This window comes from Physella acuta, unplaced genomic scaffold (genome assembly GCF_028476545.2).
Source record: "Physella acuta isolate Inbredline_101_S28 unplaced genomic scaffold, ASM2847654v3 ptg002022l, whole genome shotgun sequence".
Classification (NCBI taxonomy): domain Eukaryota; kingdom Metazoa; phylum Mollusca; class Gastropoda; family Physidae; genus Physella; species Physella acuta.
In genome coordinates, this window is record NW_026733526.1 from 214,547 (window position 1) to 237,500 (window position 22,954).

General features: G+C 38.2%; 1 protein-coding gene across 3 annotated transcripts in view; it reads left to right on the forward strand.

The window, feature by feature from the left end:
• LOC131931739 (dipeptidyl peptidase 4) overlaps positions 1 to 22,954 on the forward strand; it is a 101,761-nt gene that overhangs the window by 4,574 nt on the left and 74,233 nt on the right. Inside the window, exons 1-2 of one of the 3 annotated variants that reach the window (XM_059288582.1) lie at positions 877 to 1,214; positions 12,818 to 12,964. In XM_059288582.1, coding sequence (XP_059144565.1) covers positions 12,890 to 12,964 — 75 coding nt within the window. In that variant the 5' untranslated portion in view covers positions 877 to 1,214; positions 12,818 to 12,889. Of the gene's footprint in view, positions 1 to 876; positions 1,215 to 12,268; positions 12,343 to 12,817; positions 12,965 to 22,954 lie in introns of those variants that run through there. The other 2 variants (XM_059288584.1, XM_059288583.1) reach the window with 2 other exon arrangements.

Here is a 22,954-nt window from a genome sequence, read left to right on the forward strand (position 1 = left end):
GGTTATGGTTATGGTTATGGTTATGGTTATGGTTATGGTTATGGTTATGGTTATGGTTATGGTTATGGTTATGGTTATGGTTATGGTTATGGTTATGGTTATGGTTATGGTTATGGTTATGGTTATGGTTATGGTTATGGTTATGGTTATGGTTATGGTTATGGTTATGGTTATGGTTATGGTTAGGGTTATGGTTAGGGTTAGGGCTAGGGCTAGGGTTAGGTTTTAGGGCTAGGGTTAGGGTTAGGGCTATGGCTAGGGCTAGGGCTAGGATTAGGGTTAGGGCTAGGGCTAGGGCTAGGGCTAGGGCTAGGGCTGGGGTTAGGATTATGGTTAGGGTTAAGATTAGGCTTAGGGCTAGGGTTAGGGTTGTGTCTAGCGTTGGTTTTGGTTTTGTGTGAAATTTTAGGCTAAGGTGGATGCTTAGGTTTTGGTCTTTTTCTTAAGGTTTGGATTAAAGTAGTATAAAGGTATAGAATTCTAGTTAGAGTTAGGATTCTGACTTGAGAAAGGGGGGGGGGGGTAATTCCCCGGGGTGGGGTAATTGACAGGGGGTAATTGCTCCGGGAGGTAAATACGGGGGGGGGGAAATGTCCGGGGGGGGGGGATTTCCAGGGGGGTAATGTCCTGTAGCCATTTGATACACAGAGATTAATGGATATAGAACCTCTAAAAGCTGATATATGGACCAGTTTGATGCCGACCGAAGCTTTGAAAGCTGATATCTACGTTGATGCCGGCAGTAACAAAAATATTGATTGTACCAGGCCCCGCTACGCACCGAAAGCTGGTTGATACCGTGGTCACGTGGCCTGACGATATGGAACATTTCCTCACAGTCTCCCCCTCCCCACTAGCCAGCGCACACGGTCTATATTTCCATTTACTGTGTTGGTTTTTCGTGTGTTCGTGTCAACCCAGCCCAACTTTGTGTTTTGATAGCTTTTATTCTGGGCACTCGCTCTCCACGCCCGTGCAGCTCCATGCATGAACTAGATTGCCGCGTCAACTGGATGTATGCCAATATCTAGGCCAACCAAACCTATGGATATACACTTTAGAAAGAGAGAGAAGGTGTATAAGAAAATGAATACTACCTGAAATAATTCTCGATCGAATGCAGCTTCGTTAGTTAATTTTGTGCTAGTTTGGTTTCTAGGAGGTCTGAAGTTATTCATTTTAAAAAATGTGAAAATCTCCATTGCCTTACGAAGGTAAGGATGACATTCTTAGTGTATACATACATACATACATACATACATGTACACATACACTTAAAGGTAAAGTAGATAAGGTGTTTAGTCAAGGTCGATAAGGTGTTTAGTCAAGGTCGATAAGGAGTTTAGTCAAGGTCTATATGGTGTTTAGTCAAGGTCAATATGGTGTTTAGTCAAGGTCTATATGGTGTTTAGTCAAGGATGATAAGGTGATATCAATTATCCACCTAACGTCTCTGTGGATATTAGTTAGGGGTCGTCCATAAATGACGACACACTCGTAGGGGGAGGGGGGGGGTTCTGTAATTTTGTGACGGTGTGTGATGAGGGGAGGGGGGGGGGGTTCAAATGGTGTGATGTCACACTTTCGCATTATAAATAAACCGGGAGTGATCTCCCCTAAACTTTCTCGAATATTCTTATACTAGGCATACTGCCTAGCTTCGCTTAGGTTTTTAAATAACATTTGAGAATTTGAATACTTAATTATTTAGCGATGGATTTGGTGTTGAGTGCTTTAATTTAAACAGTAATGCTAACTTTAGAAAAAAAATGTTTTAGTTTGTCATTTAAATACCGTTCGCAGAGAAATATCGGAAAGTACGCAATGTATAAGTAAAATGGAATTAGAACTACACAGCTTCCATGAACAATACATCTCATAGTTTTTATTACATTGCCTTTTGAAATTTATTTATTTATTTAATTGGGATACGTAACTAAATAAATAGCTTAATTTTGTACTAAAACAAATGCTATACTTCGTCATTTTCTGTTTCTGTTTAAAATAGTATACAATTATTTGAAAAATAATAATTTAAAAAACGTTACCTCCCTTGAAAACTGAACGTATGACGTATGTCTTTGTTTTTTTTTTACAAACAGTTGCTATGCTTATATAAGAAATTACGGTATATGAACATATTTAACAACTATAATGGCTGTTTCCGACGGGAATAAAGTTTTTTTGTTAGCCTCCAGGGTCGGTCTACGACGTCACATAATATTAAGGGGATCGTTCGTCAATTTATTTATATATATATATATCTCATATAAGGAGAATTTCACTCGCGGTCACTTTTTAGCCCTCGTCGAGGGCTTTGAGTGTAACCGACAGTTTTCCCTAAAGGTCAAGCCATTGACCTAGGAGCATGCAAAAAATTAGCCAGATATACTGAGCTTAAGTATCCTAAAGTCTGCGTTGAAATTACCCTCTGTTTTTCCCATAAAATACAAAGATGATATAGGGAAATACAACTGGTCAGTTTTGACCCCTTTACGAAGTTTTCCCAGATATGCCGAGTTTTTTGTGACACCCCAAGGTGTTCTCCTACCACCTCACAAAATTTCAAGGGGGGTCGTCGGAGGAATTTTTTTTCGTAATAGAGCTCATATAAAGAGAATTTCACTCGCGGTCACTTTTTAGCCCTCGTCGAGGGCTTTGAGTGTAACCGACAGTTTTCCCTAAAGGTCAAGCCATTGACCTAGGAGCATGCAAAAAATTAGCCAGATATACTGAGCTTAAGTATCCTAAAGTCTGCGTTGAAATGACCCTCTGTTTTTCCCATAAAATACAAAGATTATATAGGGAAATACAACTGGTCAGTTTTGACCCCTTTACGAAGTTTTCCCAGATATGCCGAGTTTTTTGTGACACCCCAATGTGTTCTCCTACCACCTCACAAAATTTCAAGGGGGGTCGTCGGAGGAATTTTTTTTTCGTAATAGAGCTCATATAAAGAGAATTTCACTCGCGATCACTTTTTAGCCCTTGTCGAGGGCTTTGAGTGTAACCGACAGTTTTCCCTAAAGGTCAAGCCATTTACCTAGGAGCATGCAAAAAATTAGCCAGATATACTGAGCTTAAGTATCCTAAAGTCTGCGTTGAAATGACCCTCTGTTTTTCCCATAAAATACAAAGATTATATAGGGAAATACAACTGGTCAGTTTTGACCCCTTTACGAAGTTTTCCCAGATATGCCGAGTTTTTTGTGACACCCCAATGTGTTCTCCTACCACCTCACAAAATTTCAAGGGGGGTCGTCGGAGGAATTTTTTTTTCGTAATAGAGCTCATATAAAGAGAATTTCACTCGCGGTCACTTTTTAGCCCTTGTCGAGGGCTTTGAGTGTAACCGACAGTTTTCCCTAAAGGTCAAGCCATTGACCTAGGAGCATGCAAAAAATTAGCCAGATATACTGAGCTTAAGTATCCTAAAGTCTGCGTTGAAATGACCCTCTGTTTTTCCCATAAAATACAAAGATTATATAGGGAAATACAACTGGTCAGTTTTGACCCCTTTACGAAGTTTTCCCAGATATGCCGAGTTTTTTGTGACACCCCAATGTGTTCTCCTACCACCTCACAAAATTTCAAGGGGGGTCGTCGGAGGAATTTTTTTTTCGTAATAGAGCTCATATAAAGAGAATTTCACTCGCGGTCACTTTTTAGCCCTTGTCGAGGGCTTTGAGTGTAACCGACAGTTTTCCCTAAAGGTCAAGCCATTGACCTAGGAGCATGCAAAAAATTAGCCAGATATACTGAGCTTAAGTATCCTAAAGTCTGCGTTGAAATGACCCTCTGTTTTTCCCATAAAATACAAAGATTATATAGGGAAATACAACTGGTCAGTTTTGACCCCTTTACGAAGTTTTCCCAGATATGCCGAGTTTTTTGTGACACCCCAATGTGTTCTCCTACCACCTCACAAAATTTCAAGGGGGGTCGTCGGAGGAATTTTTTTTTCGTAATAGAGCTCATATAAAGAGAATTTCACTCGCGGTCACTTTTTAGCCCTCGTCGAGTGCTTTGAGTGTAACCGACAGTTTTCCCTAAAGGTCAAGCCATTTACCTATAAGCATGCCAAAACTGAGCCAGATGTAAAGAGGGTAAGTGCCATAAAATCCGTTTTGAAATGACCCTCTGTTTTCCCCATAAAATACAAAGATTATATAGGGAAATACGACTGGTCAGTTTTGACCCATTTCCCGATTTTTCCCGGACATGGCGAGTTTTTTGTGACACCCCAAGGCGTTCTCCTACCACCTCACAAAATATCAAGGGGGGTCGTCGGAGGAAATTTTTTTTCGTAATAGAGCTCATATAAAGAGAATTTCACTCGCGGTCACTTTTTAGCCCTCGTCGAGGGCTTTGAGTGTAACCGACAGATTTCCCTAAAGGTCAAGCCATTTACCTATAAGCATGCCAAAACTGAGCCAGATGTAAAGAGCGTAAGTGCCATAAAATCCGTTTTAAAATGACCCTCTGTTTTCCCCATAAAATACAAAGATTATATAGGGAAATACGACTGGTCAGTTTTGACCCATTTCCCGATTTTTCCCGGACATGTCGAGTTTTTTGTGACACCCCAAGGTGTTCTTCTACCACCTCACAAAATTTCAAGGGGGGTCGTCGGAGGAATTTTTTTTTCGTAATAGAGCTCATATAAAGAGAATTTCACTCGCGGTCACTTTTTAGCCCTCGTCGAGGGTTTTGAGTGTAACCGACAGTTTTCCCTAAAGGTCAAGCCATTTACCTATAAGCATGCCAAAACTGAGCCAGATGTAAAGAGCGTAAGTGCCATAAAATCCGTTTTGAAATGACCCTCTGTTTTCCCCATAAAATACAAAGATTATATAGGGAAATACGACTGGTCAGTTTTGACCCATTTCCCGATTTTTCCCGGACATGGCGAGTTTTTTGTGACACCCCAAGGTGTTCTTCTACCACCTCACAAAATATCAAGATTGGTCGTCGGAGGAATTTTTTTTTCGTAATAGAGCTCATATAAAGAGAATTTCACTCGCGGTCACTTTTTAGCCCTCGTCGAGGGCTTTGAGTGTAACGACAGTTTTCCCTAAAGGTCAAGCCATTGACCTAGGAGCATGCAAAAAATTAGCCAGATATACTGAGCTTAAGTATCCTAAAGTCTGCGTTGAAATGACCCTCTGTTTTTCCCATAAAATACAAAGATTATATAGGGAAATACAACTGGTCAGTTTTGACCCCTTTACGAAGTTTTCCCAGATATGCCGAGTTTTTTGTGACACCCCAAGGTGTTCTCCTACCACCTCACAAAATTTCAAGGGGGGTCGTCGGAGGAATTTTTTTTTCGTAATAGAGCTCATATAAAGAGAATTTCACTCGCGGTCACTTTTTAGCCCTCGTCGAGGGCTTTGAGTGTAACCGACAGTTTTCCCTAAAGGTCAAGCCATTTACCTATAAGCATGCCAAAACTGAGCCAGATGTAAAGAGCGTAAGTGCCATAAAATCCGTTTTGAAATGACCCTCTGTTTTTCCCATAAAATACAAAGATTATATAGGGAAATACGACTGGTCAGTTTTGACCCATTTCCCGATTTTTCCCGGACATGGCGAGTTTTTTGTGACACCCCAAGGTGTTCTTCTACCACCTCACAAAATATCAAGGGGGGTCGTCGGAGGAATTTTTTTTTCGTAATAGAGCTCATATAAAGAGAATTTCACTCGCGGTCACTTTTTAGCCCTCGTCGAGGGCTTTGAGTGTAACCGACAGTTTTCCCTAAAGGTCAAGCCATTGACCTAGGAGCATGCAAAAAATTAGCCAGATATACTGAGCTTAAGTATCCTAAAGTCTGCGTTGAAATGACCCTCTGTTTTTCCCATAAAATACAAAGATTATATAGGGAAATACAACTGGTCAGTTTTGACCCCTTTACGAAGTTTTCCCAGATATGCCGAGTTTTTTGTGACACCCCAAGGTGTTCTTCTACCACCTCACAAAATATCAAGGGGGGTCGTCGGAGGAATTTTTTTTTCGTAATAGAGCTCATATAAAGAGAATTTCACTCGCGGTCACTTTTTAGCCCTCGTCGAGGGCTTTGAGTGTAACCGACAGTTTTCCCTAAAGGTCAAGCCATTGACCTAGGAGCATGCAAAAAATTAGCCAGATATACTGAGCTTAAGTACACTAAAGTCTGCGTTGAAATGACCCTCTGTTTTTCCCATAAAATACAAAGATTATATAGGGAAATACAACTGGTCAGTTTTGACCCCTTTACGAAGTTTTCCCAGATATGCCGAGTTTTTTGTGACACCCCAATGTGTTCTCCTACCACCTCACAAAATATCAAGAGGGGTCGTCGGAGGAATTTTTTTTCGTAATAGAGCTCATATAAAGAGAATTTCACTCGCGGTCACTTTTTAGCCCTCGTCGAGGGCTTTGAGTGTAACCGACAGTTTTCCCTAAAGGTCAAGCCATTTACCTATAAGCATGCCAAAACTGAGCCAGATGTAAAGAGCGTAAGTGCCATAAAATCCGTTTTGAAATGACCCTCTGTTTTTCCCATAAAATACAAAGATTATATAGGGAAATACGACTGGTCAGTTTTGACCCATTTCCCGATTTTTCCCGGACATGGCGAGTTTTTTGTGACACCCCAAGGTGTTCTTCTACCACCTCACAAAATATCAAGGGGGGTCGTCGGAGGAATTTTTTTTTCGTAATAGAGCTCATATAAAGAGAATTTCACTCGCGGTCACTTTTTAGCCCTCGTCGAGGGCTTTGAGTGTAACCGACAGTTTTCCCTAAAGGTCAAGCCATTGACCTAGGAGCATGCAAAAAATTAGCCAGATATACTGAGCTTAAGTATCCTAAAGTCTGCGTTGAAATGACCCTCTGTTTTTCCCATAAAATACAAAGATTATATAGGGAAATACAACTGGTCAGTTTTGACCCCTTTACGAAGTTTTCCCAGATATGCCGAGTTTTTTGTGACACCCCAAGGTGTTCTTCTACCACCTCACAAAATATCAAGGGGGGTCGTCGGAGGAATTTTTTTTTCGTAATAGAGCTCATATAAAGAGAATTTCACTCGCGGTCACTTTTTAGCCCTCGTCGAGGGCTTTGAGTGTAACCGACAGTTTTCCCTAAAGGTCAAGCCATTGACCTAGGAGCATGCAAAAAATTAGCCAGATATACTGAGCTTAAGTACACTAAAGTCTGCGTTGAAATGACCCTCTGTTTTTCCCATAAAATACAAAGATTATATAGGGAAATACAACTGGTCAGTTTTGACCCCTTTACGAAGTTTTCCCAGATATGCCGAGTTTTTTGTGACACCCCAATGTGTTCTCCTACCACCTCACAAAATATCAAGGGGGGTCGTCGGAGGAATTTTTTTTCGTAATAGAGCCCATATAAGGCGCCGGTCAGTCGAGGTCAGTTTTGACCCCCGCTCCGTAGACTTTTTGCCGAACCGTCACCGGCCCTCGTGTTCTATCGCCATAAGGCACCTTAGTGCCAAATTTGACGCGCCTGCGGCGCCGGGAAGTGCCCTATCGGGCACCCGACCACTTTGCTTTATATATATAGATAACTTGGAATGTAGACATGATTTTTAATTACTTAAACTTTTAAAAATAGAATAGAATCTCATAGAAAAAAACATTGCGCACCAAACAAACGCCGAAACAAAATGTGCATAATAGTGCGCAATATTATTAGTACTTTAAAAATTTACATTAGTTTTTTGAGAAATCGGAAGTAGCGTAAATTACTACTTCCGGTCAACGGAAATTACTCAAAATTTAACAGACGGTAGAGAATTAGATCTTTTACTTACATGTGAAATTTCATTTATCTATCTCAAATAGTACTCAAGTTATAGGCTTTTGAAAAATTCAAAGTAGAAAAAGTACCACTTCCGGTTGTCGGAAATCGCTCAAAAGTTGAGACGGATCTACGATTTTGATATAATACTTATATATGAAATTTCATTAACCTAGCTGTAACGGTACTCAAGTTATCGTGTTTACACACAGACACACAGACACACAGACACACACACACACACACACAGACATACGGACAAGATTGCAAAATTATGTTTTTCCGTATCAGTGAGGTGTAAAACGTCGAGATTTGTAAAAATCTCGATTTTTTTTTTGCACGATTACAATACTTTCTCTATACTACGTATATACGAGAAAGTAAAAAGCAATGTTAGAAAGCGAGTTTTAGCCGTTATTTCGCGTTTTACAAAACGGTTTTAATAAATTGTAATATGAATTGATTAAAATACTCTATGTTGACGGAGTTCAGAAGAGATTTTGGAAAAATATAGAAGTTTTGAGAAAAATTCAATTTTGAGGGGGGTTGTAGACTGGGGTGTGACGTCAGTTTAGCGGGGAGGGGGGGAGGGGGGCTTTTTGTGACTATGTGTGACGGAGGGGAGGGGGGAAGTAAAATTCGTCCAAAAAAGAGTGACTTCATTTATGGACGACCCTTTATCCAACTATGAGATAGTTAAATAATACAAAATAATATTTAAAGAAAGATTTTAAAGCATAAAGTGTTATATCCCAGCTATTTAAGACTAGAACAACAAAGTAAATCATCGCAAAACATAACATGTTTGAAAAGGTACAGTCAACGCAATAAGGTTACACTTCGGACTAAAAGATAATAAATTCGTAGAGAAAGAGAGAGAGAGAGAGAGAGAGAGAGAGAGAGAGACAAAGAGAGACAGAGAAAGAGAGGGAGAGAAAGAGAGACTAAGAGAGAGAGAGAGAGACCAAGAGAGAGAGAGAGAGAGAGAGACCAAGAGAGAGAGAGAGAGAGAGACAATTATTGGACATTTTCAATGAATGAGACAATAAAACAGATCAACTTTTCTGAACAGTCTAGGATCTTTAGGATCGGTAAGTTTTAGGATTAAGGTCCAGTTAGTGTTGGGTTAGGATCGGTAAGTTTAAGGGTTAAGGTCTAGTTAGGGTTGGGTTAGGAAACCCACACCCCGCCAAACCCAACCCCGTACCCAGCCAAACCCAACCCCGTACCCAGCCAAACCCAACGCCGTACCCAGCCAAACCCAACCCCGTACCCAGCCAAACCCAACGCCGTACCCAGCCAAACCCAACCCCACACCCAATCAAACCCAACCCCGAACCCGTACCCAGCCAAACCACATTCCACCCCCACCCGCCACGTCTTCATACCACACCATATCTCCCGGCTCACACACCGATCCACATCAAACACACCTCAACTCACACCTCAACTCACATCCTATACATCACTTTCCACACACAACAGACGCCACTCTACATCACACAACAGACGCCACTCTACATCACACAACAGACGCCACTCTACATCACACAACAGACGCCACTCTACATCACACAACAGACGCCACTCTACATCACACAACAGACGCCACTCTACATCACACAACAGACGCCACTCTACATCACACAACAGACGCCACTCTACATCACACAACAGACGCCACTCTACATCACACAACAGACGCCACTCTACATCACACAACACAACAGACGCTACTCTACATCACACAACAGACGCCACTCTACATCACACAACAGACGCCACTCTACATCACACAACAGACGCCACTCTACATCACATCACACAACAGACGCCACTCTACATCACACAACAGACGCCACTCTACATCACATCACACAACAGACGCCACTCTACATCACATCACACAACAGACGCCAATCTACATCACACAACAGACGCCACTCTACATCACACAACAGACGCCACTCTACATCACATCACACAACAGACGCCACTCTACATCACACAACAGACGCCACTCTACATCACACAACAGACGCCACTCTACATCACACAACAGACGCCACTCTACATCACACAACAGACGCCACTCTACATCACACAACAGACGCCACTCTACATCACACAACAGACGCCACTCTACATTACACAACAGACGCCACTCTACATCACATCACACAACAGACGCCACTCTACATCACACAACAGACGCCACTCTACATCACACAACAGACGCCACTCTACATCACACAACAGACGCCACTCTACATCACATCACACAACAGACGCCACTCTACATCACACAACAGACGCCACTCTACATCACACAACAGACGCCACTCTACATCACACAACAGACGCCACTCTACATCACATCACACAACAGACGCCACTCTACATCACATCACACAACAAACGCCACTCTACATCACACAACAGACGCCACTCTACATCACACAACAGACGCCACTCTACATCACACAACAAACGCCACTCTAAATCACATCACACAACAGACGCCACTCTACATCACACAACAGACGCCACTCTACATCACACAACAGACGCCACTCTACATCACACAACAGACGCCACTCTACATCACACAACAGACGCCACTCTACATCACACAACAGATGGATTTAAACGATCATAGAGAAAACGAGTAGAGCGGGATAGAATGTAAGAGGGAAAGTAGAATCTAATAGACTTTGGTAGAATGTAATAGACTTTGGTAGAATGTAATAGACTTTGGTAGAATGTAATAGACTTTGGTAGAATGTAATAGACTTTGGTAGAATGTAATAGACTTTAGTAGAATGTAATAGACTTTGGTAGAATGTAATTGACTAAAAAAATTGAATAGAATTGAGTAGAATAAAGTAGATTACAACAGAATGAAGTAGATCACTGTATAATGACGTAGATCATAGTAAAATCTAATAAGTCACAGTTTAACAAAGTTGATCCATATAGAGCAAACAATTATGCTTAAATTTTACCGAGTTTTAATTCAGAAAAAAATTAAATTATTGTTATAAAAGTTTTCATGTAATTTCCTTTGTAAGTCGTCATGTTGTCATGGATCGAAACTGTCGAGCGAAATTTCGATCCCTTCCAACTGACCGATTCGTTTCAATCATGGCACATGGGTCAAGACCCAACGACAGTGCAATCTGACATTAAGTTTGACTTAATTAGATGACTAATTAATTTGTACGTACTAATTAAATTTTTCTAAAATTAGTAAGGTGACCTACTACTATTCCGCACTATTAGACGCTCATTATCATGTTCATTTGTTGCTCAATAGTTTTTAGTTATGAAACTCTATTGTATTAGAAATTTTTAAAAACTGATAAAATACATAGGCCTATATACTAAATCGTTATAATAACAAGCTTTTATGTAATAATGAACTAAAAGGAGAAATAAATGACTTTAAATTTTTTTATAATAACTAGATGATTGGCCCGTTGAGAGAGAACTACAACGGGCGCTTGGTTGATAGTGTTGTCTTTTTTTTTCTAAACCGAAACCAAAACCAAAATCACCACCTCAACTCCAAACTTAACTGGGAAACGAAAAAATGTCATTCATAGTGGATTATTATCCAGGATCGGCATTTTAACCGGGTTCACAAATTTAACTCGAAATAAAACACCTAATAACTCTAACCTTAACCTTGATACTAACGCTTACTATATATTACTTTTCCGGTATGTTTTTTTTATATATACACTAGCCATCGGTACCCGTTTCACGTGAATTATAGGCCTATATATTTTAAAATGTTGAACTTGTTTGAGAAAAATAATAACTAATTAGCTAAAAATCCGACACATTTAAAGTAAAAACTTATAAAGTTTAGGCCGAGAAAATCGAATTGTATACATTTCATAGCGTACGTAGCTCTAAATCATATTTGAATGAAATAGTTCATTATTTTATTCTTAACTCGGAAGATGACGTCATTAGTTTCGTGCTCTTTTTTTTAGTGTAAACATTAAATGACGTCATTGTTAGATGCGCACTTGTCCCAACTATAAACCTTTTTCCGGTTGCATAATTAAAATTGTTTTTCTACATTCGAATATGCCTTTATTTTTTTTATTTTTCTTCTTTAAATAAAATGTTGGTTATACATTTAAAATATCTACCATATTATTTTCAACAAAATTCCGTATCAAGTTCTCCATATATCGCTGAAGATTCTGACGTGATATCCGGCGAAAATATTTTGCGGACAGAGAGAGAGAGAGAGAGAGAGAGAGAGAGAGAGAGAGAGAGAGAGAGAGAGAGAGAGAGAGAAGTGCGCACATGGGCTTTTATATATTAGGATTCACTTCTAAGATCAGACAAATAAATTAGGCGTTTAATTTTTTTGGTCTCTATTATCAATGAAGTCATTATTATTGTGCATCGTTTTCGGCATTCAATTCTTAATTCTATTTTTTTCATTCAACAATCAATGACACCATTCTGATTTGTGTATTGACCCTAAATGTAGCTTTGCCAAAATACTTTATCTGGTAACTTTGATCTACATGTAGTTACTATACATTCATACCAAATATAGTCGTACTCATACCACTAAACTTTGCGCCTAAGTTCAAACTTGACAAAAGTTGCATTCAGAGTTATTTCTTTAAAAATTAACCCCCTGACCACAAAAATGCAAAAACATTAAATATTAAAATGATAAATTTTCTTCTCCCTACTATTATTATTTTTTATCAGTTATTTTCTACCAGTATTAAAATTGTATAATATTTGACATGGAGCAGTTCGATTATTTTCTACCAGTATGAAAAAGGTTTAATAAATCCAAAATTACTGTTTTGTTTATCTATGATCGGGGCAAAGAATTTGGTTTGCGAAAAGTCCAAAGTTTGGTAACGATTGTAGTAGCGATAGTAATTTACAGGGCTGGCGGTCCAAACAGCAGTTGAAGTAGAGTCGATTATTATATGTAAAATATAATTTATCTTTTATACTGTCTAATAGGTAGACGTACTTAACAGATCAAACTTGTAAATTGAGACTTTACTAATTGCAAACTGGCACTGACTCGACACTATGAATTCAGCATCGACATCTGTTTCTGTGCGTGAAGCTGGCGGGAAAAAAATGAAACAAGCAGCAGATCTAGAGGTAAGGAAATTTCTTTATGTAAATAGAACAGCATCTCTTGAGGTTGGTACATTACTTTAAGTATATAGTACAGCAGCTCTAGAGGTAGGTACATTACTTTAAGTATATAGTACAGCATCTCTTGAGGTAGGTACATTACTTTAAGTATATAGTACAGCAGATCTAGAGGTAGGGAAATTTCTTTATGTAAATAGAACAGCAGCTCTTGAGATAGGGAAATTTCTTTATGTAAATAAAACAGCATCTCTCGAGGAAGGGAATTAACTCTATTTAGAAGAAAGTCGAGATAAAAGGGTTTGTAGATGTACGAGGCCTTCATTCAATTAATACGACAACACAGCATTGGGCTAAAGCATAAAGACCACGACATAAGATGGGCAGTTTAGTAGCATATCACTTCAAGTAGCGTAGTCTAGTAGCATATCACTTCAAGTAGCGTAGTCTAGTAGCATATCACTTCAAGTAGCGTAGTCTAGTAGCATATCACTTCAAGTAGCGTAGTCTAGTAGCATATCACTTCAAGTAGCGTAGTCTAGTAGCATATCACTTCAAGTAGCGTAGTCTAGTAGCATATCACTTCAAGTAGCGTAGTCTAGTAGCATATCACTTCAAGTAGCGTAGTCTAGTAGCATATCACTTCAAGTAGCGTAGTCTAGTAGCATATCACTTCCAGTGTTTCTTCCAGACTTTTTTCTCCGGGGGGGGCACTTGAAATCTTCGGGGGGGGCGGTAAACTTTCTTCGGGGGGGCGGACACTGTTAAAAGTATTTATTTTCTATATAAATTATATAAATTTCATTTCGTTCGGGGGGGCGGTAAAAATTGTTCGGGGGGGCTTCGCCCCCCCGAAGAGATGCCTGGAAGAAGCTCTGATCACTTCAAGTAGCGTAGTCTAGTAGCATATCACTTCAAGTAGCGTAGTCTAGTAGCATATCACTTCAAGTAACATAGTCTAGTAGCATATCACCCAAAGTAACTTACTAGTAGCTTATCACCTCAAGTAGCGCAGTCTAGTCGCATATTACTTAAAGTAATAAGGTTTTGAATAAATATTTGTGGCGTTATAATTTTGCCTCTCTCTACGTTTTGATCAGCTTAGTGAAGAACTACAGTTATGGATGTTATTCCAGATAAATAACACGGAGAGACAATATAAACTAACTCGCCTTCCCGGCCAGTCCCTGCACTGGCATTTGATGTCAAAGTTATTTGTTAAGGGCCGTGACTTATGTACTCATTTAGCATCATATACCCTGCGCTGCCTATGTTTGGGAATGTATAAAATTTTCAATGAAATGTCTTTATGTAAATATTATCAACGAGAAAAAAGGCCCGTTGAGGAAGGGTACAACGGGCGCTAGGCTGATAGTGCTGTCTCTTTTCTCTAAACTAAAACCAAGGGTTAGGGTTAGGGTTAGGGTTAGGGTTAATACATTGATAGCTATTTTTACAAGCTTTTATTTAACTCACTTCCTGTCTTTTGTCAGTCTGTCGTCAGTCTGTCTAGATCAAAACGGCCGAGCGTAATTGCAGGCACTTATAACTGACAGATAAGGTTCGCAATTGGAACGTGGGTCAAGACATGAAATCAATGCAATATGATATTAAATTTGACCTAATTGGTTGCCTAATTATTTTTTATGAATTAATTAAAATTTTGTCCAAATTAGTAGGCTGTCTCATCAAACTATTCCGCACTATTATACACTCGTCATCACGTTCATTAGGTGCGAAAATGGTTTTTAGTCATGCAACTCTAGTGTAAATTAAACATGTAAAGTACAAAAAAAATTCAATAAAAAACGTTTTAATAACAAGCTTTTATGTAACAATGCACTATAAAGTAGAAAATAAATTATACACTACTATTTAAATAACTATAAAGATAAGCGTGGGTCTCTTACTAAATATTAGTAAAGGTATCCAATAGATACTAAAGTGACCCACGCTTTTCTTTCTAGTTATTTAAATAGTAGTGTATAATTTATTTTCTACTTTTTAGTGCACTATTACATAAAAGCTCGTTATCAAAACGTTTTTAATGAAATTTTCACAAGCTTTTCTTTAACTTGCTTCCCCTATCTGTCTGTCGTCAGTCGTCAGTCTGTCAATCTAGATCGAAACGCTCGAGCGAAATTACGGGCACTTCTATATATTGAAATTCTGCTTCTTTCATCGGGCCCAGACTAGCAGCAGTGTGTGTGTATGTGTGTGTGTGTGTGTATAAACACGATAACTTGAGTATCGTTACAGCTAGATTGATGAAATTTCATATATAAGTATTTTATCAAAATCGTACATCAGTATCAACTTTTGAGCGATTTTCAATAACCGGAAGTAGAACTTTTTCTACTTTGAATTTTTCTAAAGACTATAACTTGAGTACTATTTCAGATAGATAAATGAAATTTAACATGTAAGGAAAAGGTCTAATTTTCCGCCATCTGTAAAGTTTTGTGTAATTTCCGCTTACCGGAAGTAGTAATTTCCGCTATTTCCGATTCCTCAAAAAACGATGTATAAAGTACTAGCCGTCCCGGCCAGGTCCTGCACTGGCAATCTGAAAAACGAATCTCTCAAGGACCATAACTTGTGTGTTTAGTAATTAGCATTTACCCGGCATTGCCCACCCTAACCACAACCAACCAAAACACACAAAAACGCAAACATAACACTAACACAAAACAAACACAAATGAAAACACAAAAACAAACGCAAAGACAAACCCAACCACAAACACAAAGAAAACACAAACACTAACGCAAACAAAAAAGCAAACGAATTCGCAGGATCTTTCTGAGGCATGCGTTTATAAATGATTGTATTTTCTTCTTATTTATAGCAGTTATTCTCCGTGTCTCAGCTCCATAGAGTAAAACAGGTTTTACTAGTGTGTTGAAGATCCTGATTTTTATTTCAAGGGTTAAATCTCCAGAACCCCAAACATTTTTTAGTTGGTTGAAAACTGCTCTTGCCTTGCCCGTCCTTATTTGTATGTCTGCTTCTGTCCCACCCTGCTTGTCAACAATACTTCCAAGGTAGATGAATCTATCCACTTCTTCTAGGGCTTCTTCTGCCAATGTTATAGGGTTATATAGGGTTGCTGTTTGATGCATTGACGTTGAGAACTTTACTTTTCCCTCTGTGGATGCAACGATAAAATCGAGTTTAATACTAGGCCTACAGAAAAATTAAAATTTAAAATTTAATCTATATCTAGACTTTCGTCCTCATCCATATCCCTGAATTAGCTTTTGCCTACTTCTTTTCCACTATCGTAAACTTTACAACGTAACTATAATTTTTACTACAATTTTTCATTTTTACTACAAGCTTTTATTTAACTCACTTCCTCGATAGTCTGTCTGTCGTCCGTCTAGATCGAAACGCCGGAGCGAAAATTCGGACACTTCTACTTGACAGATACGGTTCACTGTTGGCACGTGGGTCAAGACATGAAGACAATTCAATCTGATTATATTTGACTTAATTGGATGCCTAATTAATTTTTATGAATTAATTAAAATTTGGACCGAATTTGTAGGCATATCTATCCAAACGCGTCAGCACGGCAAAAGCGCGCCATCACGTTCAATAGGCGCGCAATGGTTTTTAGTCATGAAACTCTAATGTAAATAAAAACATGTCAAGTACTAAAAAAAATTTCATACAAAACATTTAATAACAAGCTTTTATGTACTAATGCACTAAAATGTAGAAAATAAATTCTAGACTATTATTTAAATAACTATAAAGAAAAGCGTGGGCCACTTTAGTATCTATTGGATACCTTTACTAATATTTAGGAAAAGAACCACGCTTTTCTTTATAGTAATTTAAATAGTAGTGTATAATTTATTTTCTACTTTTTAGTGCATTAGTACATAAAAGCTTGTTATTAAAACGTTTTTTATGAATTTTTTTTTCATTTCAACTTTCTCGTAAACTTAACGTAAAAAGAACTCATTTATTGATACCGATAGCCATTCTTACAACCACAGCTACACTATATAATCATCAGTGGTATCACTAAGAATGGTGTCACGCGGTGCAGTAATTCAGGTTGTCACCCACTCCCTCTATACCAAAAGTGTATATATATATTTATATATCTATCTATCTATCTACTACTATCTATATACTACTAAAACTCAACTTTGTTTACATGTTTGAATATTTATTTGTTTGCCTGATCGAAAATTGTGATATGTTCGACTCTATCTGGAAAGCTGTAAAATGGTATGCAGGTAGAGAATAATTTTTTAATGCAGACAGACTGTTGATCACAAATTTATTTAAAGACGTTAATTAATTTATTGATTTATTCCTACGCAGAATAACCCATTTTTTTTTAAAATGTTAAAACCTTGACTAAACTTTGTGGGAATAGTGACGTCACAGGTTTTTGTTTACTCTTTAGTACAATAAAATGGCGGCGTCTATTGAAGAAAATTGTGTTCCCATTCAAAAGTTTAACGCGTTCTAAATCTAATTTTCTGTCGGTCATAACTTTAACAATACGTCCGTTTGCTGTATTTATTACGTTCCAACACTTATATCAATTTTCAACTGTCTTTTTCATTTAGTTTTACGATAAATTTCTCTAGATCTAAAGATCAGCTATCGAAGGAAATTTATGAATCTAGCCTAGATCTAGATCTAGCCTAGATGTAGGTCACTAGATTCAATGTAAATTCTACATCTAGAATCTATTTCAGGCCTTAATTATTTTATATAAATCTTTGTTTGGCTTATTTAAGATAAAATTTAATTTGAAAGTTAGTACTACTAGACTTATTTTTAGATCTAGATCTAGAATCTATACGCGTAAATCAAGTTGCATAAGGAGACACATAGTATAGTATAAAAATTCACTTGTGACGTCACGAGTAAATAGCTAAAATGGTAGCGTAGTCAGCTCTCATGCAGGAGGCACGGGTTCTAGACCAATATGTCAATGAAATTTTTTTTTTCAATTTTTTTTTTTAGATGTGAATGATAACGTTGCCTATCTGAACTTGGCAAGATACAGGGCAGGTGAAGTAGAGTTCATCTGTTTCTTTGTCCTAAGCATATGAAAGGATAGTGTGGTCAGATACATGCTCGGCTGGAATTGTTTTTTAAACGATAAAAACATGTTGTCTGAGACTTGGCAGGACACTGGGCAGGTGAAGTAGAGTTGAGTAGGTCACCTGTGACGTCAGTTTATGAAGGGATAGTCCGAAATCGGTGTTTTCGGTGTTTTTAAAAGATAAAAAACATATATTTGAATGTGGGGTCTGTTTTTTGTGACGATAAGTGACACTGCAGTAGCGTACCGAGGAGGGGGGGGGGGACGGTAGGGGAGGGGAGGCGGGGGGTGGGGAGGGGAGGCGGGGGGTGGGGAGGGGAGGCGGGGAGTGGGGAGGGGGGCGGGGGGGGAAGGGGGGGTGGGGAGGTGGAGGGGGGAAGGGGGGGGGGGACATATGTTGGGGCGCCAAAATGGTTTGGAAAAATAAATTGATAGGTTGAGGGGGGTTCAAATCGAAAGTTTGAGTGGGGGGGGGGGGGGGTGCACATCAAAAGTTTGAGGGGGGGGGGGTTCAAATCGAAAACTTTGTCCCCGGGCGCCGGGAAGGGTCGCTATGCCTCTGAGTGACAGACGTGATGTTTTTTGATGGATGACCCCCGAAACCCACAGTTATCCAACGGATGACGGGTATTCTAGTATACTACTAAAAGTCAAGTTTGTTTTTTTGTTTGTCCGATCGAGAATTGTGATATGTTCTACTCTATCTGGAGAGCTGTAAAATAGTATGTAGGTAGAGAATAATTTTTTAATGCAGACAGACTGTTAATCACAAATTTATTTAAAGACGTTAATTAATTAATTGATTTATTCATACGTAGAGTAACCTTATTTTTTTTTAAAGTTTAGAACGACCACTACACTCGGCGGGACCGTGACGTCACAGTTTTTTGTTTACTCTTTAGTACAATAAAATGGCGGCGTCTATCGAAGAAAATTGTGTTCCCATTCAAAAGTTTAACGCGTTCTAAATCTAATTTTCTGTCGGTCATAACTTTAACAATACGTCCGTTTGCTGTATTTATTACGTTCCAACACTTATATCAATTTTCAACTGTCTTTTTTCATTTAGTTTTACAATAAATTTCTCTAGATCTAAAGATCAGCTGTCGAAGGAAAGTTATGAATCTAGCCTAGATCTAGATCTAGCCTAGATCTAGGTCACTAGACTCAATGTAAATTCTAGATCTAGACTTAATGTAAATTCTACATCTAGAATCTATTTCAGGCCTTAATACATCTAGAATCTATTTCAGGCCTTAATTATTTTATATAAATCTTTGTTTGGCTAATTTAAGATAAAATTTAATTTGAAAGATACTACTACTACACTTAGATCTAGATCTATGCGCGTAAATCAAGTTGGATAAGGAGACTCAAAGTATAGTATAAAAATACACTTGTGACGTCACGAGTAAATAGCTAAGTTGGTAGTCTAGCCGGCTCTCATGCGGGTGGCACAGGTTCTAGACCAATATGTCAATGATATTCTTTTTTTCAATTATTTTTTTTAGATGTGAATGATAAAATTGCCTATCTGAACTTGGAAGGATACAGGGCAGGTGAAGTAGAGTTCATCTGTTTCTTTGTCCTAAGCATATGAAAGGATAGTGTGGTCAGAGACATGCTCGGCTGGAATCGTTTTTTAAACGATAAAAACATGTTGTCTGAGACTTCGCGGGACACTGGGCAGGTGAAGTAGAGTTGAGTAGGTCACCTGTGACGTCAGTATATGAAGGGATAGTCCGAAATCGGTGTTTTCGGTGTTTTTAGAAGATAAAAAACATTTTTGAATGTGGGGTCTGTTTTTTTGTGACGATAAGTGACACTGCAGTAGCGTAGCGAGGAGGGGGGGGGGCGGGAGGGGGAGGGGAGGCTGGGGGGGACATATGTGGGGGCGCCAAAATGGTTTGGAAAAATAAATTGAAAGGTTGAGGGGGGGGGGTTCAAATCGAAAGTTTGAGTGGGGGGGGGGGGTGCACATCAAAAGTTTGAGGGGGGGGGGGGTTGCAAATCGAAATCTTGCGGGGGGAGGGGGGGGTTCAAATCGAAAAGTTTGTCCCCGGGCTTCGGGAAGGGTCGTTATGCCTCTGAGTGACAGACGTGATGTTTTTTGATGGATGACCCCCGAAACCCACAGTTATCCAACGGATGACGGATATTCTAGTATGTTTTAAAATATGCATGAAACAAGCTTTCTTAAAATTATTCACTTAAAAACGATAATAACAGATTTTCTTTAAATATATAATAATGTACTTATAAACCAATAACTAAAAAAAGCATGGTTCGCTATATTATGTATTGAATATCCTAATATATAAAAGCCCATGTGTGTAATTTTCTCTCTCTCTCTCTCTCTCTCTCTCTCTCTCTCTCTCTCTCTCTCTCTCTCTCTCTCTGTCCGCAATAATGGAGAACTTAATAATACGGATTTTTTATTTTGATTTAAAGATCTACTTATCGAGATGTACGCAATGAAATTTATACAATTTTCTCGGCCAAAAGTACTAAAAACTACTTCTAAAATCAACACAACTACTAAGGAACAGCCGGGTGTTAACGGAATCATTTAAGTCTCTTAATTAGTGTGTGCATTTAATATGGTGTTGTGTTGATAATAATGTATATAATTTGCTTTTAATTTTTCTAATAGGTATTGGTAGCCAATGTTATTTTGAATGTGTCGGATTTTTTTTCCCATTTCGTTATTTCATCGCTTTGTCACTAATATCGTTCAAGGTGTAGTAAAGCACATTGCGTTTCGACCGATAACTATTTTATAAAATATTCTTCTCAAACAAGTATACTATTATAAATATATAGGCCTATCTCACGTGTAACGGGTACCGATGGCTAGTCTTTACTAGAATTTAAGAAACGACAAACGCTTTTAATTTTTCTTATTTAAATAGTAGGTCTTTATTATATATAAAGAAAATATTTGATTTTCTCCATTTTAGTGCATATAGTTAAACTAAACTAAACATAATAATTATAGTGACTATATAATTATTAATGTAACATTAATGTAACATTAATGTAATATTAATGTAACATTAATATTACCATGTAATTTGGTGGAGCGGGGAAGCAGAAATTAAAAACATAATCCAACAGAAACTCTAATCTACCCTAACCTTTTTTTGACACCTTAGGCCTACTAATAAATTACCATTTAAATTAATATCAAGAGAAGCGTGGTTCTCTTCCAAAATATTAGTAAAGGTATCTAATCTATATATTATTATATAAAAAGCAATGTATGTGTGTTTGTCTGTTTGTCCTTTATGCATTACTACACCTCTCATCACATCGCCGTGAAACTTTGGGAAATTGTTGTGAATATTCCTGGGGAGGTTTCTGCGAAAAAAAAAAATTAAAATTCGCAAGGGCGGCGCCACAGGAGGGTGCGATTTTTCTCTATATACGGTATATAAAAATAATAAAAGTGAACTGCAGTGACACCATTCTCACGATCGCCATGAAACTTTGGTAAGATGTTTAGAACACTCCTGGGGAGGTTTTTGCGCAAAAACATTTTCAAATTCGTAGGGGTGGCGCCCCCGTAGGGCGCGATTTGTTTTTTCTCTATATACGGTTTATAAAAATAAAAGTCTATTTCGGTTTCACACCGTTCATTCGTGTACCATGAAACTTTGGGGAAATGATTAGATCACTCAATATGGGGAGCCTACTGTAGAGTTTCGGCACTTTGCGAATGATGCAATAAGCATATATTATTAGACGATCCAGTCAGAAATTGAGATCGAGCATTTAATAATAGACCATTAGTAACGCTTGCATATTACATCAGTTAGTTTTAAGGAGCCAGGGGCCGTACGCTGCGCCTATGCGGTAGTGTAATCAGGGGAGGGGGTGGGGGGGGGGGGGCTCCTGAGAGCGCCCCTCTACGTCCCTGGCACATGGGTGGTCACCGAAGTGTGTTCTACCTCATTATTTCGGTGAGTAATTAATATACACTCAAAGTTTTTATACGGTAGTGTAGGAAAACCCGTGTCCCGATAATTATTATCCAAGCGCAGGCATTGTTAACATTTAAATAACACAGTTTTAGAAAAGAAGGACACGCGTCTAAGAATATAGGATTGGTAACGTATGGATGAAACAATTCTTATATATTTCGTCAGACTTTCTTCTATCCCCGCGGCAACGCGCTGGGGGAGGGTACGCTAGTAGATTATAAAATAACCCTCGCTTTTCTTTATAGTTATTTAAATGGTAGTGTATTATTAAATATTTAAAGAAAATAATTTACTTTCTACTTTTTAGTGCATTATTAAATAAAAGCTTGTTAGTAAAATGTTTTTTATCAATTTTTTTTTCAGTTTAGAATAAAATTATAGACTGTATGGAACTGAAAATAATACATTAAAAAAAACATAAAAACGTTGTAATAACAAACTTTTTATGTAACAATTCACTAAAAAGGAGAACAAAATTCTTTAAATATGTAATAACACAATGCTATTTAAATAACTATAAAGTATCATTTACTCAATAGCTACAACCCTAAAATGTATCACGTACTATTGCTACAACCTAAAATGTAAGCTTTACAAGTAACTGTAAATTAATAAGACTTACAAAAACTTGTAAAATGTTTCTTTAAGTTAAGCTTTACAAAAAGTTGTAAAGGGTTTGTTTAAGTTAAAAATTTTTTTAATGCAAAGGGTTAGTTTAAGTTAAGCTTTACAACAAACCAATTGTAAAGGGTATCTAGACTGTTTGAGTAAGCCCAGAGGTATGTAATATTCATCGCTCTCACTACTTGAGTAGATCCTCCCAGCGGCAGCCGTTATTGATCACAACTATTAGCATATAAATAAAACATAGTGAACGGGTCGGGTCGTCAAATACCAACACGAATAAAACAAGGTAAACGGGACCTCATACATGAG